Source organism: Nerophis lumbriciformis, linkage group LG12, assembly GCF_033978685.3.
Source record: "Nerophis lumbriciformis linkage group LG12, RoL_Nlum_v2.1, whole genome shotgun sequence".
NCBI lineage: Eukaryota > Metazoa > Chordata > Actinopteri > Syngnathiformes > Syngnathidae > Nerophis > Nerophis lumbriciformis.
This window is the reverse complement of record NC_084559.2, coordinates 25,779,462-25,799,220: the sequence shown is the minus strand read 5'-3', so window position 1 is coordinate 25,799,220 and position 19,759 is coordinate 25,779,462. Positions and strand designations below refer to the sequence as shown.

Sequence of the window (19,759 nt, the reverse complement as noted above, 5' to 3'; positions counted from 1 at the left end):
AATGGCTCTTATGGAAGTAAAGGTTCCAGACCCTTGGTGTAAACAGTGTTGACCAGGGGCGTCACTAGCTTTTAAGGACAGGGGGGGCTTAGCCCCCAGGAGATGCACAGGATGCGAGCGAACGTTACGCACAAGCACAAAACTTCACAAACGGCTAACAAAGACTTAGAAAGTATTCATTGTTATTATTATTATTTAAAAAAAATGCACGGGACGAAATGAAATGCTCCCCGGGACGATGGCTTTTAACAATTTTTTTTCTTTTTCTTTTTATGTATTTATTCATTTTACATTTTATATTAAATGTCTTGGTTTTTCCTCCCTCTGAAAATCCTATGAAATGTTTAACAAGCCATCCTATAATAATACAACAGCTATTAATGTAACAATACAATAAAACAAATATATTTAATGATGTTTTTTTCATTATTTTAACAATAGGCTAATGTGTATTACTTTATATAGATTCTACAAGAAACACAAAACTTAAAACCTAAATTATTTACAATTGCACACACAAGGTTTTGTGCAGCTTCACTCATTGTAAAGGAAGATAATGTGCTTCGTACACCTGCAGGACCGCAAGCAAGGTCGCAGAGAAAATGCGGACTGGAATTTGAGTGATGTGGGCATTTTCTATATGAACAAGTGGAATGGATTGGATACCGACGCACTAAAGGGGCTCTCTACCTTACGCTACGAAGTGAGGGGAAACTGAGTGAATAATAACAGGTTATATGATTATTTATTTAAACTCATATTCGGGCCACTTTATAATGACTATGTCGGCATGTATTTGTAAAAAAAAACAAAAAAACACCAAATTATTTAGGGGGGCTTAAGAATATTTTAGGGGGGCTAAAATATGCCTAACAACGCCAATGGTGTTGACCCAGTGAAGATGACTTCATAGCTTCTCGATCCACCAAAATTGTTCCTGCATTTCTGCAACAAAAAGAACAGAACCACCAGAAAAGGAGGGGGCCCATGGGTCTGGTTTGCAAATTAATGAACCAAAGCCCTCCCTGGCTGACTGAGCTGAGTTCACGCTCAGCCAAGTTTCTCGCCATGTGACAGTTTTCTATTGCGTGAGGGCAGCAGCTCCCTCTGCAGGGGGCCCCGGCTTTGCTTGAAAAGGACGTCCCAGGCTGTGAGTCTCTCTTACCTTCTGCCAGGTGAGAGATGTATTGGACCAAGTGGTAACTGCAAGGTGGGTTTTGAAACATCTTTATTTTTCTTTCTGTTTTGAATCTTTCTCCGTCATAAATTGTATTATTTTCTTAGCAACTTCATCCTTTCAAGATGAGGCCGATGTTTGGGACCCTTCTGCCTAAAGAGAACCCTAGTGCCTCCATCTCCAGTGTTACTCTTGTTCTCTGCCTTCTAACCCTTCTTCTGATGGCTCTTTGCGGTCGCAAGGGTCAGAGATACCTCTCTCACCATTTCGACTCTGACCTCGATATTCACCCGCCTCCCCCTGGTCCTACACCTTGGCCCCTTGTTGGCAATCTTCTCCAGATGGGCGACCAAATTCATCTTTCCTTGACGCAACTGAGACACCAGTATGGAGATGTTTTCAAGGTAGGAAATGTCTTTTAAAGCATTTTCATAAGATCCATCATACACCATTTTTGATTGTTTCTATGCTTCAGATTCGTCTTGGTTCTTTGACTGTTGTAGTCCTGAGTGGATACGCCACCATCAGACAGGCTCTCGTTCGCCAAGGGGATGCTTTTGCCGGGCGTCCAGACCTTTTCACCTTTTCTGCCGTTGCCAACGGGACCAGTATGACTTTCAGCGAGAAGTATGGACACACCTGGATGCTGCACAAGAAGCTGTGCAAGAATGCCCTCAGGTCCTTCTCTCAGGCTGAGCCCAGGGAATCTGGGGCCACATGCCTGCTGGAGGAGCATGTCTGCGCTGAGGCCTCAGAGATGGTGAAGGTCCTTCAGGAACAAGCCGCTAAGGAGCTGGAAATGACAGGTATCGACCCGGTGAGGCAGCTGGTCACATCTGTAGCAAATGTGGTCTGTGCCCTCTGTTTTGGGAAAAGATATGACCACAATGACAAAGAGTTCCTCACTGTTGTCCACATCAACAATGAGGTCCTAAGGATCTTTGCTGCAGGGAACCTGGCAGATTTCTTTCCTGTGTTCCGTTACTTTCCCAGTCCATCTCTGAGGAAGATGGTGCAACATATCCACAGGATGAATAGCTTCATGGAGAGAAGTATCGAGGAGCACATCTGCACTTTTGACAAGGTAAGGCCACTGGCGGCCTGTAGACCTAAATCCCCATGTGTAGGAATTAATGTGGATTTTGACCGACTCTTTTGGTATTTTGTATGGAAATGCAGTATTTCAATATGCCGAAAATTTGTGATTCTCAGCTAGTGGGTCACAGGTCTTTGCCTGGTAGCATATAGACTTAGACTTAGACTTAGACAAACTTTATTGATCCACAAGGGAAATTGTTCCACACAGTAGCTCAGTTACAAATGATGGAAAGTGTAAGGATGGAAAGGATAATGCAGGTATAAAGTAGACTAAAAATGTACCATAGTAGCAATATAAAATATAACATATATGTAATATTTGCATATTATATATATATATATATATATATATATATATATATATATATATATATATATATATACAGTATATCAGTGGTTCTCAAATGGGGGTACGCGTACCCGTGGGGGTACTTGCAGGTATGCCAAGGAATACGTGAGATTTTTTTAAAATATTCTAAAAATAGCAACAATTCAAAAATCCTTTATAAATATATTTATTGAATAATACTTCAACAAAATATGAATGTAAGTTCATAAACTGAACATCAAATCAAGTAGGCTATTCCATTCATTACAATGCAACAATGCAATATTCAGTGTTGACAGCTAGATTTTTTGTTGACATGTTCCATAAATATTGATATTAAAGATTTCTTTTTTTGTGAAGAAAGGTTTAGTATTAAGTTCATGAATTCAGATGGATCTCTATTACAATCCCCAAAGAGGGCACTTTAAGTTGATGATTACTTCTATGTGTAGACATCTTCATTTATAATTGAATCACTTGTTTATTTTTCAACAAGTTTTTAGTTATTTTTATATCTTTTTTTCCAAATAGTTCAAGAAAGACCACTACAAATGAGCAATATGTTGCACTGTTATACAATTTAATAAATCAGAAACTGATGACATAGTGCTGTATTTTACTTCTGTATCTCTTTTTTTTCAACCAAAAATGCTTTGCTCTGATTAGGGGGTACTTGAATTAAAAAAATGTTCACAGGGGGTACATCACTGAAAAAAGGTTGAGAACCACTGCAGTATATAATATAGATGTCATGATGTGGAGGTGACGAACCCCAAGATGCAGAGATGACAGGCGGTGTACAAGAAAACATGGTTTTAATGTTCAAAAAAAGGTGAAAACAAAAAGGCGCACAAGGCGAAGGCACAACTTAACGCAGGAAACAAAAGCCAACACTTAGCCTGAACTATGGACATGAAACAAAAAGTCGCTAACTGTGGCATAAATAAACAAAACTTACTTGGCAAGGCACAAGCAGCATGAACTAAGCATGAAATAATCAGCATGAACTATGGTATCTCCAGAAAACAAGCATGAACAGAGCATTGCATGAAACAGGGAGTCCACAGCATACAACAAACAATACTCCAGCACTGACTGGAGGGCTAGGCAGGTTTAAATAATGCCTCTGTTTAGTGCTCGGGCAGCAGGTGAGCGGGCGAACACTAATCAGAGGCAGGTGGAAATAATAAGTAACCATGGTAACTAAAACAAACAAGGGTGCACAAAAAACAGGAATATGAAGTCCAAAACTAACAGTACATAAAACATGATCCGGGACATGGATCATGACAATAGACAATATAAAACATTTACCATGTACAATACTACAGTATAATTAACAGCTGCAGCAAAAAAAAAAAGGGCAGCATAAAATAGAGAGAAGACCCAACAGAAAATATACATTATAAACAAAGAGAGGTAGCTAACATAGAAGCAGTCAGGTAATAGACAGATATCATCTATTGCTGTATGGCGAGTGATTATACAGTTGGATGGAGTGTGGAATGAAGGAGTTCTTGAATCAAACACTGTGGGAACCAAGCTGAAGGAGCCTGTTGGAGTATGAGCTCCGCTGTCCCTCAATTGTCTGGTGGAGTGGGTGGGCAGGATTGTCCATGATGTCCAACTGCTTGCCAATAGTTTGGCTGGCGTTCCGGATCAGTTTGTCAATCCGGTTTAAGTCCCTTTTGCTGGTGCTGCTCCCCCAACAAACCACTGCAAAGTACAGGGCACTGGCCACAACAGACTGCAAACAGACCTCCAACAGCTTGCTGCACAAACATTAAAGCAGTGTTTTTCAACCTTTTTTGAGCCAAGGTACATTTTTTCATTAAAAAAATACGGAGGCACACCACCAGCAGAAAAGGTTAAAAAATGAAACTCCATCAGGTTGTCGTGCCTTATTTTGAGTTTGTTGTTGTTTTCTGTGTAGTGCTTTAGTTTCTGTCTTGCGCTGTTATTTTGGTGGCCCTTCCTGTTTTGTTGGTGTTCTCCTGTAGCCGCTTCTCACCTTCCTTTGAGTGCTATTGCCCGCACCTGCTTTGTTTTCGCAATCGCAAAAAGACTATTCAAGTTGTGCGTACGCTATCCTGTTTTGTGGGGACATTGTTGATTGTCATGTAATGTACGGATGTACTTTGTGGACGCCGTCTCTGCTCCACATGCTGTAAGTTTTTGCTGTCGTCCAGCATTCTGTTTTTGTTAACTTTGTAGCCAGCTCAGTTTTACTTTTGTTTTCCATAGCCATCCCTATGCTTCAGTGCCTTTTCCTAGCGGGACTTGCCTTTTGTTAATTTTTGGTTTAAGCGTTACACACCCGCTGTGCTCTGCATATTGGGATCACGACAAACCATCCTCAACGCGTTCCGACTTCTACAAAGCAATGAACTACCTGCTGCCACCTACTGATATGGAGTATTACATGGTTACCCTGCCAAGCTCCACACAGCACTGGCACTAGACAACGGCACTTTATCTGCAGATTATGATTATTGATTTGCAAAAATATTTTTTGGACCAATTAGATGAAGTTGCATAATTTCCCACGGCACACCAGACAATATCTCACGGCACACTAGTGTGCCGTGGCACAGTGGTTGAAAAACACTGCATTAAAGGACCTAAGCTTCCTCAGGAAAAAGAGTCTGCTCATGCCTTTCTTGTATACAACTTTGCTGTTGTCCTTCCAGTCCAGTCTGCTGTTCAAGTGGACTCCCAGGTACTTGTACTGCCCCACTAGTGCCACCTCCCGGCCCTGGAAAATCTGTGCACAAGCGGGCCGGACTATTAAAATCATGGCATTAAAACTAAAAAACGAAGACAATTTCAGATTGTTTTCTTTGTCTTACTTTGGCGAAAAATAGAACAAACATATTCTGAAAATATTACAGTAAAAATATAGAAAAAATACCGGCAGCGGAAAAGTTTAGATCCATGAAGGAAAGAAGAAATTGAATGAATGTTTATAACTGAATAAATGTACATATGCATAAAAAGTAGTTTTCTTTTGTATTATTTTTTTCAATGAAATAAATAACGTTTATGACAACCTTTTTCCAAAACACAATATAGAATGTGAGATATAACAGGATAATGCATGCATTTATCATTTGTTTTCAAAACGGTTACAAAAAAGTGGGAAACCGAAAATTTACTGTGGGACCCCATTTTTATGACTTGATTGGGTCCCTGGGACCCCTTTTTGAAAATTCCTAGCGCCAACGCTGATGGCGTATTGGTGCGTGCAAAACAACAGCAGGCGGCTGTGGCCTGCGGGCCGGTTCTAATACTAATATCATTCCAGGGGCCATCGATAATTCATTCGCGGGCCAAATCTGGCCCGCGGGCCTTGACTTTGACACCCCTGATTCAAGCTATCAACTGATCAGTTTTTTCTCTTGGAAATTACAAAAATCACTCAGTTTTCCAAAGTGCAGGAATCAATAATGGTTTTGCGATAAATACGCATTTGAAACGGTGATACTCACTAAACTTTACCGTAGTTTATCATTACACTGGTAACTGTTATATACCGAAATCAATGTATTTACTTTGGTTCACAAGCAACTGTTTCTGCACCATACATTGTGCAAGAATAAAAGGGAAGGAGGAGTGCTCAAAAGATAAATTGGACATGTCTGTGTGAAGGAAACTGGAGGTATTGCACTGTATTGGATGACCGAATGTTGTTTTCTTCTCCTTATGGACTTGATATGCAATATCTCACTTTGTTGAAACCATGGCTTATTTACTTCATTCCAAATTTTAACAAAATGTTTTTAACTTTTAACCTTTTGAGGTATTTGGTTAATCATAATGCTGTGTCTATATAAGGGGCGTCAAACATACGGCCCGAGAGCCGGATCAGGCCCGGGAACAGGTTTTATTCGACCTGCAAGATGAGTTTGCTAAGTATAAAAAAATCTAAAACATTTTTAATGAAAGAAACTGCTGTTCTAAATGTGTCCACTGGATACCGAAATAGAAATTCTTTGTATCTTTGTTGATGATGCTACATAGGTACAAAATAAACCACATGATGTTAGTACATCAGTCGAGGAAAATGATCAAACTACATAAGTAACATACCGTATTTTTCGGAGTATAAGTCGCTCTGGAGTATAAGTCGCACCTGCCGAAAATGCATAATAAAGAAGGAAAAAAACATATATAGGTCGCACTGGAGTATAAGTCGCATTTTTTGGGGAAATTTATTTGATAAAACCCAACACCAAGAATAGACATTTGAAAAGCAATTTAAAATAAAGAATAGTGAACAACAGGCTGAATAAGTGTACGTTATATGAGGCATAAATAACCAACTGAGAACGTGCCTGGTACGTCAACGTAACATATTATGGTAAGAGTCATTCAAATAACTATAACATATAGAACATGCTATACGTTTACCAAACAATCTGTCACTCCTAATCGCTAAATCCCATGAAATCTCATACGTCTAGTCTTTTACGTGAATGAGCTAAATAATATTATTTGATATTTTACGGTAATGTGTTAATAATTTCACACATAAGTCGCTCCTGAGTATAAGTCGCACCCCCGGCCAAACTATGAAAAAAACTGCGACTTATAGTCCGAAAAATACGGTACTGTGATTTGATTTTGATATAAGTTTTTTATCTTCATAGATTGAAAATGAACACCAATGAGTTGACTGATGAACATTATCATATAATTTATTCAGAAAATATAAATAACGACAAATAAAAATGGAATACTATTAACCGCAACATGTAAGTGTAAAAATAACCCCAACAACATTATGATTTGTACATTTTCAGAATGTGCTTGTTCTATTTTTAAACAAAGAAAACAATCGGAAGTTGTCATGTCTGTTGATCATGTTTTTGTTTTAGTCATGTTCGGTTTTGTTTTTGGACTCTTTGTGCACTGCTGTTTTTTTTGTCACCATAGCAACCCATTAGTTTTCACCTGCCATGTCACGCACCTGTCTCACGCTTTGCACTTGCACACCTGTCACTAATCATGTCAGTGCTATTTAAGACTGTCTGTTTCTGTTGATCGGCTGGTGACATTATCTATCCTATCATACCATGCTACTTCTGACACCCCTGCTACCTCTGTTTGTCTTCATGCTACCATAGTTCCATGCCAAGTAAGTTTTTGTTTATTGTTCATAGTTAATTGCCTTTGTGCTAGTCTTTTGTTTTCATTAGTCAAGTTTGTTCTCCGCCATTGTGCGCGCCTTTTGTTTGCTTCTTTTTTTGTAGTCCGTTAGTGTTTAAAATAAAATATGTACTTACATTCACGCCTTGCCCACGCCAACTTTCCTTTGCATTCCGCAAAAACAAAACAACCCATAGTCCACGTATTGACAGAAGTTGTCTTTATTTTTAAGTTATCGTGCCGTGATTTTACCAGTCCGGCCCACTTGGGAGTAGATTTTTCTCCATGTGGCCCCCGATCTAAAATGAGTTTCACACCCCTGGTCTATATGCAGTTTAATCCACTGGCATTGCACATCCAGGCTACACATCCTAACAAATCATTTTCCCAAGCTTACTGCAATACATAAAATTATACCTGCTCTCTTGACAAAGGTACAAACCCCGTTTCCATATGAGTTGGGAAATTGTGTTAGATGTAAATATAAACGGAATACAATGATTTGCAAATCCTTTTCAACCCACATTCAATTGAATGCACTACAAAGACAAGATATTTGATGTTCAAACTCATAAACTTTATTTTTTTTTTTGCAAATAATAATTAACTTATAATTTCATGGCTGCAACACGTGCTAAAGTAGTTGGGAAAGGGCATGAAGCCGACGGCGTTTCTGGGTGTTGTTATTAAACGGTTTTTGCCTTGCATAAGAGAGTTTTAACTTGCATTTACAGATGCAGCGACCAACTGTAGTTACTGACAGTGGGTTTCTGAAGTGTTCCTGAGCCCATGTGGTGATATCCTTTACACACTGATGTCGCTTGTTGATGCAGTACAGCCTGAGGGATCGAACGTCACACGTGCTTAGCTGCTTACGTGCAGTGAGTTCTCCAGATTCTCTGAACCCTTTGATGATATTACGGACCGTAGATGGTGAAATCCCTAAATTCCTTGCAATAGCTGGTTGAGAAATGTTTTTCTTAAATTGTTCAACAATTTGCTCACGCATTTGTTGACAAAGTGGTGACCCTCGCCCCATCCTTGTTTGTGAATGACTGAGCATTTCATGGAATCTACTTTTATACCCAATCATGGCACCCACCTGTTCCCAATTTGCCTGTTCACCTGTGGGATGTTCCAAATAAGTGTTTGACGAGCATTCCTCAACTTTATCAGTATTTATTGCCACCTTTCCCAACTTCTTTGTCACGTGTTACTGGCATCAAATTCTAAAGTTAATGATTATTTGCAAAAAAAAAAAAATGTTTGTCAGTTTGAACATTAAATATGTTGTCTTTGTAGTGCATTCAATTGAATATGGGTTGAAAATGATTTGCAACTCATTGTATTCCGTTTATATTTACATCGAACACAATTTCCCAACTCATATGGAAACGGGGTTTGTACTATTTTCAGGAAAATGAGTTATTCTCCCTGCAAGTGTTGTTGTTTTTTCCCCCAGTTTTTTTTCACCAGAGTCCACTCATACAGCAGCCATTCAGAGTTCAACAGTAGCCAAAGAATAACAAACAAGTTTCCCAGCAGATACTTTTGTTCTTGGGCAGAGCAGCTAAATGCTGGCATGCACTCTAATTAGAAATTAGCAACCCTCTGGAACATGCGCGTTGAACCTTAACTGATGACCTTAATCTTTTTCCACATAATCATAAAGTAATAATGATGAACTTGTTATTCATTTTGATTTGTATGATAACGAAGCAAATAATTCATTTAATGTAGCCTAAATTGTGTGTGTGTGTGTGTGTGTGTGTGTGTGTTTGCAGAACTGTATTCGTGACATCACAGATGCTCTGATTGCACTTTGTGAGGACCGGGAAGAAAGCAAGCACAAGTCCACACTCTCCAACTCTCAGATTATTCATACTGTCGTCGACATCTTTGGAGCAGGTGAGATTTACAAGAGTGAACATTGCACCTATAACAGGGGTCGGCAACCCGCGGCTCTAGAGCCGCATCTTTAGCGCCGCCCTAGTGGCTCTCTGGAGCTTTTTAAAAATGTATGAAAAATGGAAAAAGATGAGGGGGGAATTTTTTTTATTTTTTGTTTTAATATGGTTTCTGTAGGAGGACAAACATGACACAAGCCTCCCTAATTGTTATAAAGCACACTGTTTATATTAAACATGCTTCACTGATTCGAGTATTTGTCGAGCGCCGTTTTGTCCTACTAATTTTGGCGGTCCTTGAACTCACAGTAGTTTGTTTACATGTATAACTTTCTCCGACTTTCTAGGACGTGTTTTATGCCACTTCTTTTTCTGTCTCATTTTGTCCACCAAACTTTTAACGTTGTGCATGAAAGGTGAGTTCTGTTGATGTTATTGACTTGTGTGGAGTGCTAATCAGACATATTTGGTCACTGCATGACTGCAAGCTAATCGATGCTAACATGCTATTTAGGCTAGCTATATGTACATATTGCATCATTATGCCTCATTTGTAACTATATTTGAGGTCATTTAGTTTCCTTTAAATCCTCTTAATTCAATTTATATCTCATGACACACTATCTGTATGTAATATGGCTTTTAATTTTTTTGCGGCTCCAGACAGATTTGTTTTTGTATTTTTGGTCCAATATGGCTCTTTCAACATTTTGGGTTGCCGACCCCTGACCTATAACAACACAAATGGTTGACAATGATAAATGTGGTTTTGTTCTCTTGCTCTGCTGTGTGCCAAAAGGCTTTGATACCATCATCGCTGGTTTACAGTGGAGCCTTTTATATCTCATCAAGTTCCCTGACATTCAAGACAGGATACACCAAGAAATAGGTGAGATGCCCTTTCTCTGTGTATTGCTTGTAAATATAAACAAAACAATGCTGAACATGCATAACAATAACGTAACACATGAGTGACTCAAAATGGTTGCAAAGTTATGTTCAACTATAGTTGATTTTTGTATTGCACATACATTTTTATTTTACTGAATTGCTATTGTATGAAAAAGTATTGCGAGTTTTTTTAAAGGCCTACTGAAATGCGATTTTCTTATTTAAACGGGGATAGCAGGTCCATTCTATGTGTCATACTTGATCATTTCGTGATATTGCCATATTTTTGCTGAAAGGATTTAGTAGAGAACATCGACGATAAAGTTCGCAACTTTTGGTTGCTGATAAAAAAAGCCTTGCCTGTACCGGAAGTAGCAGACGATATGCGCGTGACGTCACAGGTTGTGGAGCTCCTCACATCCGCACATTGTTTACAATCATGGCCACCAGCAGCGAGAGCGATTCGGACCGAGAAAGCGACGATTTCCCCATTAATTTGAGCGAGGATGAAAGATTTGTGGATGAGGAAAGTGAGAGTGAAGGACTAGAGGGCAGTGGGAGCGATTCAGATAGGGAAGATGCTGTGAGAGGCGGGTGGGACCTGATATTCAGCTGGGAATGACTAAAACAGTAAATAAACACAAGACATATATATACTCTACTAGCCACAACACAACCAGGTTTATATTTAATATGCCACAAATTAATCCCGCATAACAAACACCTCCCCCCTCCCATCCATATAAGATTTTCAGGAGAAAATTTTTCCCGGGAGGTTTTCGGGAGAAGCGCTGAATTTCGGGAGTCTCCCGGAAAATCCGGGAGGGTTGGCAAGTATGGGAATTCAACAACCGAAAAAAGAAAGTAGCACAAGCGTAGTCCAATATGATGAAGCCAGAGCGTTTTTTTTTTTTTGCGGCACTCTTGCAGAACTTCAGTCCAGTATGTTGTGAGCAGTGTTGGGACTAACGCGTTACAAAGTAACGCGTTACTGTAACGCCGTTACTATCGGCGGTAACTAGTAATCTAACGCGTTATTTTTTATATTCAGTAACTCCGTTACCGTTACTACATGATGCGTTACTGCGTTATTTTGCGTTATTTTTTATGTAGTATCGGCTAGAAACTGAGAAGATCTGAGTGTTGCAGCGCTGCTGAAGAGGCGACAAAAAAGAGGCGCGCCGCGCGCTGTCTGTGTGTACGTGTGTGTGTGTGTGTGGGAGGGGGCGTGTCTGTGTCTACTATCAAGACGTCATGGCGAACCCCGAAGCCGAGTTTCTTAAAATGGAGATATTTTCAGTACGTTTCTTTTATCGACCACGAAGAAAAGAACATTTTAGTTGAATGTAAGTTTCAAATATGCTGAAACAGCGACAAAAACAACATGCTTCGACGAAGCTAGTAAAGAGACACACACTCACCTCCACTTCCAACAGCGGCTGGATTTTAACGAGGCACTGCACACTGAAGGTACACACACTCTGTCAATTCTCTTATATACTCTTTCATTTTAAACTTTTAGAGTGTTTGATTATCACATCACTCTAAATGTTTAGACTATAAAGTTCACAAACCTAAAGAGGGATACTAGTGGGCCAGGCTAATATTTCCTTTTCTCTAAACTAAGTGGGGAAATGTGTAGAGTGTTCTGGGCTTCAGACATGATTTTATTTCAGAATTCCTTGAGAAAACGCCTGGTTAGGCTTTATGTATGTAGTGTGTGCCTTTCTTGTTTTACAGCTATGCTGTTATTATGCTGTTTGTTACTTATGTATGTTAAGTTGCAGCTATTTAAAATAGTTTTGTCAATTTGTTCTGGTCTGAAACAAATTGGCCCTTTAAAACATATCTTTGTATTTGTGTGTTGTATGTAGAGCACATTGCTTAGCAGAGTTCAGTGATGCAAATGCATGTCAAGTTGATCAACAGATTGTATTATTCTCCAGTGCAATAACAGTACTAAAATGAAGGCTAAAAGGGCATTAAATGGGGCCTTAAAAAAATAAAAAATAAATATATAAGTAACTAAATAGTTACTTTTCACAGTAACGCATTACTTTTTGGTTTAAGTAACTGAGTTAGTAACTGAGTTACCTTTGAAACAAAGTAACTAGTAACTGTAACTAGTTACTGGTTTTCAGTAACTAACCCAACACTGGTTGTGAGACTCCTTGTACCAGTGCAGGGAGAGAGAGAAGACAGAGGACAGTAAGAGGTGACACCATGAATCAGCCCTAGCAAAGAAAAGGTTGCAGAATTGTTCCATTGCCACGCAAGCCTCTGAGACACTCAAGTTTCAACTTTCTTTACTCGCTTGGGATTTGGAATTTACTTGCACATTTGTGACTAAATTTCGATTTACACAAACTCAAAATATGAACTTCAAAAGTCTCTCTAACCTTCTATATTCAGTAGTAAAGAATGTGTGGGGTTTGATACTATTACTATCATTAGTGGCGGTGTGACTCAGATGGTAGAGCATCCATTCAGAAACTTGAAGTTTCCATATATAAATCCATCTTATCTATTCCAGTCCTTGTCACGCGTGGGCAACATCGACGAGGAGGTTATGCATAGGATAGCGCATGGAAGTGCTGCATTTGGCCGACTCCGCAGTTCTGTCTGGGAGCGCAGAGGGCTTAGCCTACGGATCAAACTAAAGGTCTACCGTGCTGTTGTCCTACCCGCCCTGCTGTATGCCTGTGAGACCTGGACTGTATACAGCCGGCATGCTAAACAGCTTAACACCTTCCACATGAGATCCCTCAGGAGGCTGCTCAACATCAGGTGGCAGGACAAGATCCCAGACACTGAGGTCCTCCACAGGGCTGAGATGGACGGCATCTATGCCATCCTCAAGCGTTCCCAGCTGAGATGGGCTGGCCATGTCTGTCGCATGTCAGATGAACGCCTACCAAAAATGCTCCTGTACGGGGAACTGCACCAGCGGAAACGCTTTAAGGACACTCTAAAGGCCAGTATCAAGGGCTGTGGTCTGGAACCAGAGACCTGGGAAGCCGATGCCCAACACCGTTCAAACTGGCGCTCTGCAGTCTGGCATGGTGTAGCAGACTTCGAGGAAAAACGCATCCATGAAGCCGAACGGATGCGACAGCTCCGCAAGACCAGAGACAGTTCCTCCCTTTCAGCCAGCCACCTCTCAGCCAACCAACCCCCCAGCCATAACCTACCCTCACTGCAGCCGGTCATTCCGCGCAAGGATTGGCCTCATCAGCCATCTTCGCAAACACAAATCAACGTGAAGTCACCTGGTCATCTTCGAAAACGAAGGACGAACATGAATCTATTCCAGTCACTGCCTTTGGGCAAGACACTTCACCCACCTTTCTCCCAGTGCCGCTCACACTGGTGTATGAATGTGAATTAATGTTTGGTGGTGGTCAGAGAGGTTGTAGGTGCAACTTGGCAGTCATGTTTCCGTTGCTTACCATGAATTGATTAACGTGGATCCCGACTTAAACAAGTTGAAAAACTTATTCGGGTGTTACCATTTAGTGGTCAATTGTACGGAATATGTACTGTACTGTGCTATCTACTAATAAAAGTCTCAATCAATCAATCAATCAATCAGTCTACCCCAGGCAGGGCATCAGTAGCTACAAATGTAGCTTACCACCATCATCGTGGGAATGTGGAGTGAAAAAAATATTGGTTCTCAGTTCTCATTGTAAAACTGTAAAAAGTGTCTGAAAAAAACAATGTATAAAATCGAATCCATTATTATTATGTGTTCATTTACCTCCAGCACCCAAATGGGAGAAATCAGTGTTCTAATGTTTGTTATTCAAACATAAATCTGGACATAACTCGTTTTTATTGGCCTTTGGCATATTCCAAAAATAAACATAATTATAATATTTTTTTTATGCAATATAATATTGAATATTACACTTTTTTGCTTTGTTACCTATTAGAATAGTTTTTAGTTCAATGTAATATTTAATGTTACACAAGTTTGCTTGGTCACCTTTACAAGTTGTAGAGGTGACCAAGCAAATTTGACATTGTTAGGTTTTTGTTTTTTTTAAGTTTTGTTTAGTCATTTATTTTTATTTATATTTATTTATTTATTTTTTCAACAATATCTTTTTTTCAAACACAAAGTGAGATATGGGGGTTTTTACCGTATTTTTCGGACTATAAGTCGCAGTTTTTTTTCATAGTTTGGCCGGGGGTGCGACTTATACTCAGGAGCGACTTATACTCCGAAAAATACGGTACATAGGATTGGTTTTGGCATGTTTAATGTACAAGATTTTCATTTTTTTAAATATTAAAATTATTAACACATTACCGTAAAATATCAAATAATATTATTTAGCTCATTCACGTAAGAGACTAGACGTATAAGATTTCATGGGATTTAGCGAATAGGAGTCACAGATTGTTTGGTAAACGTATAGCATGTTCTATATGTTATAGTTATTTGAATGACTCTTACCATGATATGTTACGTTAACATACCAGGCACGTTCTCAGTTGGTTATTTATGCCTCATATAACGTACACTTATTCAGCCTGTTGTTCACTATTCTTTATTTTAAATTGCCTTTCAAATGTCTATTCTTGGTGTTGGGTTTTATCAAATACATTTCCCCAAAAAATGCGACTTATACTCCAGTGCGACTTATATGTTTTTTTTCCTTCTTTATTAAGCATTTTCGGCAGGTGCGACTTATACTCCGGTGCGACTTATAGTCTGAAAAATACGGTATATGATATGTTTATAGAAGCTGTATAGGTGACAAAGCCAATTAGTTGAATCCATTAAAAATATTATAATTATTTTAATTTCAGTATATCATAATAAATGTGCATAGTAGCATATATATTTAGAATGATATATTATGTATTATATTGCAAAACATCCACGTCTTAACGTTGTATAAGCTAACATATACTGCAAGAAGAGTTCAGATACAAAAGCCGATAAACGCCATTCCGCGGATTTTGAGCTGTGAGTACCACTAAATGTTTACACCATTCTCTAGGTAGGTAAAATCAAATTTTCGGCGAAAAATACTTATCTTTTGCATTTCACTGTTGAATATTCCGTTTTGCTTCAGAAACCGAAATCTCTTTGTTACACTAACAGACAAATCTGAGTAACTTTGATGAAATCAGGGAGGGTGTGGTGCCCTCGCCTACTGGATGCAAAAAGCGACGCTGTCCTGATAGTTCTGAGCGGTCCGTGAGAGCAAGAAAGGTTGACACAGTGCGGTGGGAAAAATCCTGTTTATAGGCTGTGTACTGTACATAATGTACAGGATAGGTGTGTAGCCACTCTCAAATGTTGAACCAAATCGTGTGTTTACTCTGCTGTTGTTGTCCTGTGATGCAGCGGTCAATATCAGATGTAATGTAAAGCCTGGACCCAAATAAGGTGTTTGTTTGGAGGAAATTAATTAATTACAGTGATCGAATAAGCATTCTTCTGGAAAAAAAAGAAGTTTTTATTCATTTTTAGAGCCAGGCTGGCTCCATATTGGGTTAGTCTGTTTTTGCAACAAACCATTGTTAAGGGTTATCGTTTTTTTGCTGCAAAAAATGTACAAAATTATCTAAATGTGTTTTTTGTAATAAATGTTTTTCAAATTTAAACTATCGTTTTTGTTGTTATAAACGATTCAGTTGCAACCTGCATCAGCAGGATGGCTGTTTCATAATAAGCTGATGATTTAATCAAAACAAAGAAAATGGAAATATCTGTTTTTGCGTCTCATTTCTTCATATTGAGCTACAGTATTTTTCAAACTATAAGTCGCATTTTTTTTCATAGTTTGGCCCGGGGTGCGACTTATACTCAGGAGCGACTTATGTGTGTAATTATTAACACATTAGCGTAAAATATCAAATAATATTATTTAGCTCATTCACGTAAGAGACTAGACGTATAAGATTTCATGGGATTTAGCGATTAGGAGTGACAGATTGTTTGGTAAACGTATAGCATGTTCTATATGTTATAGTTATTTGAATGACTCTTACCATAATATGTTACGTTAACATACCAGGCACGTTCTCAGTTGGTTATTTATGCGTCATATAACGTACACTTATTCAGCCTGTTGTTCACTATTCTTTATTTTAAATTGCCTTTCAAATGTCTATTCTTGGTTTTGGGTTTTATCAAATAAATTTCCCCCCAAAAATGCGACTTATACTCCAGTGCGACTTATATATGTTTTTTTCCTTCTTTATTATGCATTTTCGGCAGGTGCGACTTATACTCCGGTGCGAATTATACTCCGAAAAATACGGTACATACTGTAGGATTGGTTTTGGCATGTTTAATGTACAAGATTTTCATTTTTTAAATATACGGTCCTCAGTAGACACCTTTGCTATCGAGAAAATTCCCTTTTCTTTCCAGTTTTGGATGATTTTGTTTCCCCCTATTTTTTTAGATGACCATATTGGCACAGCCAGGTTGCCCAGATTTTCAGACAAGGTCAACATGCCTTTCACTGAGGCGTTCATCTATGAAGTGTTTCGTCACGCTTCTTACGTCCCTTTCACCATACCTCACTGGTAAGACAATTTGTCACTTTTCTCTTCTTGTATTTATCATCCTCTCTCCCATTAGCACCACGAGGGACATCCTCTTGAATGGTTTCTTCATTCCCAAAGACACCTGTGTATTCATCAACCAATATCAAGTCAACCATGATGTGTGAGTAAAGCAAACAGTCTTTTACAAAACCCAAAACTAGTGAAGTTTGGACGGTGTGTAAATCGTAAATAAAAACAGAATACAATGATTTGCAAATCCTTTTCAACTTATATTCAATTGAACAGACTGCAAAGACAAAATATTTAATCTTCGAACTGAGAAACAAAATATCTTTTTGCAAATAATCATTAACTTAGATTTTAATGGCAGCAACAAATTGCAAAAAAGTTGGCACAGGGGCGTTTTTACCACTGTTACATGGCCTTTCCTTTTAACAACACTCAGTTAACGTTTGGGAACTGAGGAAACCAATTTTTGAAGCTTTTCAGGTGGAATTATTTTCCATTCTTGCTTGATGTACAGCTTAAGTTGTTCAACAGTCCGGGGTCTCCGTTGTGGTATTTTAGGCTTCATATTGCACCACACATTTTCAGAGACAGGTCTGGACTACAGGCAGGCCAGTCTAGTACCCGCACTCTTTTGCTATGAAGCCACGCTGTTGTAACATGTGGCTTGGCATTGTCTTGCTGAAATAAGCAGGGGCGTCCATGATAACGTTGCTTGGATGGCAACATATGTTGCTCCAAAACCTGTATGTACCTTTCAGCATTAATGGTGCCTTAACAGATGTGTAAGTTACTCATGCCTTGGGCACTAATAAATACACCCCCATACCATCACAGATGCTGGCTTTTTAACTTTGCGCCTGTAACGATCCGGATGTTTTTTTTCCTCTTTGTTCCGGAGGACACGACAACCACGAATTTGAAATGTGGACTCGTCAGACAACAGAACACTTTTCCACTTTGCATCAGTCCATCTCAGATGAGCTCGGGCCCAGCGAATCCGGCGGTGTTTCTGGGTGTTGTTGATAAATGCATAGTAGAGTTTTAACTTGCACTTACAGATGTAGCGACAAACTGTAGTTGCTGACAGTGGTTTTCTGATGTGTTCCTGAGCCCATGTGGTGATATCCTTTACACATTGATGTCGCTTTTTGATGCAGTACCGCCTGAGGGATCGAAGGTCCGTAATATCATCGCTTACGTGCAGGGATTTCTCCAGATTTTCTGAACTTTTTGATGATATTAAGGACCGTAGATGGTGAAATCCCTAAATTCCTTGCAAAAGCTGGTTGAGAAAGGTTTTTCTTAAACTGTTCAACAATTTGCTCACGCATTTGTTGACAAAGTGGTGACCCTCGCCCCGTCCTTGTTCGTGAATGACTGAGCATTTCATGGAATCTACTTTTATACCCAATCATGGCACCCACCTGTTCCCAATTTCCCTGTTCACCTGTGGGATGTTCCAAATAAGTGTTTGATGAGCATTCCTCAACTTTTTTGCCACTTGTGCCAGCTTTTTGAAACATGTTGCAGGCATCAAATTCCAAATGAGCTAATATTTGCAAAAAATAGTTTTCCAGTTCGAGCATTAAATATCTTGTCTTTGCAGTCTATTCAATTGAACATAGGTTGAAAAGGATTTGCAAATCATTGTATTCTGTTTTTATTTACGATTTACACAACGTGCCAACTTCACTGGTTTTGGGTTTTGTAAAAAAAAAAACATATTTTTCACTGGTTTATCAGTCATTTTTCATTTAATTTTTCACAATATTTTCTCCTTTCAGTGCTCTTTGGGGCGACCCTGATGTTTTTCGCCCTGGTCGTTTCCTGGCCTCAGCAGGTATACTTAAAAAGGAGCTCACAGAGAAGGTTCTTATCTTCGGCATGGGGAAGAGGCGTTGCCTTGGTGATGGATACGCACGTTTAGAGATGTTTGTCTTTCTCACCACATTGCTCCAAAGACTGCGAATCCAAAGTGTTCCAGGTCAGGAGCTGGATCTCAGCACTGATTTTGGTCTGACAATGAAGCCACGTCCCTACAAAATAACCATCTCCTCAAGGCTTTAGACATGTTCTCTTCAACTTTAAAGGGGAACATTATCACAATTTCAGAATGGTTAAAACCATTAAAAATCAGTTTCCAGTGGCTCATTATATTTTTCGAAGTTCTTTTCAAAATTTTACCCATCACGCAATATCCCTAAAAAAAAGCTTCTAAATGCCTGATTTTAACCATCGTTATAAACACCCGTCCTTTTTCCTGTGACGTCACATAGTGATGCCAATACAAACAAACATGGCGGAAAGAACAGCAAGCTATAGCGACATTAGCTCGGATTCAGACTCGGATTTCAGCGGCTTAAGCGATTCAACAGATTACGCATGTATTGAAACGGATGGTTGTAGTGTGGAGGCAGGTAGCGAAAACGAAATTGAAGAAGAAACTGAAGCTATTGAGCCATATCGGTTTGAACCGTATGCAAGCGAAACCGACAAAAACGACACGACAGCCAGCGACACGGGAGAAAGCGAGGACGAATTCGGCGATCGCCTTCTAACCAACGATTGGTATGTGTTTGTTTGGCATTAAAGGAAACTAACAACTATGAACTAGGTTTACAGCATATGAAATACATTTGGCAACAACATGCACTTTGAGAGTGCAGA

At 39.2% G+C, this 19,759-nt stretch overlaps 1 protein-coding gene across 1 annotated transcript; it reads left to right on the top strand.

Annotated features, from left to right (window-relative positions):
• Window positions 1-1,156: 1,156 nt before the first annotated feature.
• cyp1d1 (cytochrome P450, family 1, subfamily D, polypeptide 1) lies at window positions 1,157-19,332 on the top strand. Its single transcript, XM_061986196.1, has 8 exons — window positions 1,157-1,210; window positions 1,285-1,581; window positions 1,653-2,261; window positions 9,536-9,659; window positions 10,458-10,547; window positions 16,978-17,101; window positions 17,157-17,243; window positions 18,877-19,332. The coding sequence occupies exons 2-8, from the start codon at window positions 1,303-1,305 to the stop codon at window positions 19,157-19,159; spliced, it is 1,596 nt and encodes a 531-aa protein (XP_061842180.1). The 5' UTR covers window positions 1,157-1,210; window positions 1,285-1,302; the 3' UTR covers window positions 19,160-19,332.
• Window positions 19,333-19,759: the final 427 nt, after the last annotated feature.